This window comes from Dryas octopetala, chromosome 2, assembly GCF_963921425.1.
Source record: "Dryas octopetala chromosome 2, drDryOcto1.1, whole genome shotgun sequence".
Taxonomy (NCBI): Eukaryota; Viridiplantae; Streptophyta; class Magnoliopsida; order Rosales; family Rosaceae; genus Dryas; species Dryas octopetala.
This window is the reverse complement of record NC_141367.1, coordinates 19,330,091-19,331,270: the sequence shown is the minus strand read 5'-3', so window position 1 is coordinate 19,331,270 and position 1,180 is coordinate 19,330,091. Positions and strand designations below refer to the sequence as shown.

Below are 1,180 nucleotides of genomic sequence, written 5' to 3'. Positions count from 1 at the left end.
TCACGGACAAAATGTAATGGCATAATTGGGTCCACCACTACATGTAAAAATGCTAGATGGATCATCATAAGCATAACTATAAGCCTGAGGGCACTGGCTCTTGAAGATCTTTGAGTAGTCAGTAGGAGGACATGTAGTAGGGGAACCAAAGGCACCAGTGCAACAATATTGAGGCTGATTGAAAGCCGCACATGCACTTTTGCATGCAACCACACCCCCATCTGACCCCTTCACAGCCAACTCTGCGGGGCAAACTGCATTGACATTGGCCGCGCAGCTCGTGGTGCTGCAGCCGCCGGACCCGCCTTGTGGGGCTAATTGAATGGGCAGGTTGAAGCCATCAACAAGACTAATGTCGTAGAAATCTTGCCCGCCATTGGGAGCTAGGGTGAGTTCGGCTAATGATGCTGGTGGAATTGCACCAGCACCATTGCATGCTATCTGACCCGAGGCACAGTCTCCGCTGGCGCAAGTAAACTTGCCTGATGCGTCAGCGGAGCACTGAGTCCGGCCCCAAAAGCGGCCTGACCATCCAGGTGGGACTTCTAAAGATGAGGATGCACCGGGTGCTAACTCAAACCCGGTTGAAGATAATTGTGCACCGATCCCGGTTAGAGTTCCTGGCCAAACTGTGTAAGGGCAATTGTTTTTGAATGTGAATGTGCCTGAATGAGCCCCTGCATGTCATGCAATATGAAACTTCAATGATTTTGCAGTAAACATGAAAAACTAGAAAATCAGTCCTCGTATCAATACAATTAAATGTTATTAAAATTAAAGTCATATATTGCAATGAGTTCGAATCTTTAGTTTATATATGTATTTGTACTGGATATTGTGTTTAAGTTTAAAATTATGTTCGTTCAAATCCTAAATCCAAAAGGTGCATGGGTTGCTTTTTTCATATATCAACTAGAAGAAAAAGTATTTTGGTTATCATTGTTTTTTAATTCGAGTGATCCGTAAGAAATCCAAAGCGTTACAATATATTTTTGAGTTTTACTTTTAAACTCTATATATGATATGAGAAAATCTTTGGATTTCTAACAAACAATTTACATTAAAAAATAAGAATAATCAAGACAATGAGAGACTGGAAATTCAATAATCTATAAGTATTATGCTTGCCTGAGAGGAAGACAGTGATCAATAGAAGAGAGAGCAACGCTTGAGATCTCAT

At 41.6% G+C, this 1,180-nt stretch overlaps 1 protein-coding gene across 1 annotated transcript; it reads right to left on the bottom strand.

Annotated features, from left to right (window-relative positions):
* On the bottom strand, positions 1-1,180 carry LOC147293793 (thaumatin-like protein 1). Its single transcript, XM_086233980.1, has 2 exons — positions 1,129-1,180; positions 1-677 (listed from the first exon to the last, which is right to left on the bottom strand). The coding sequence occupies exons 1-2, from the start codon at positions 1,178-1,180 to the stop codon at positions 1-3; spliced, it is 729 nt and encodes a 242-aa protein (XP_086090106.1).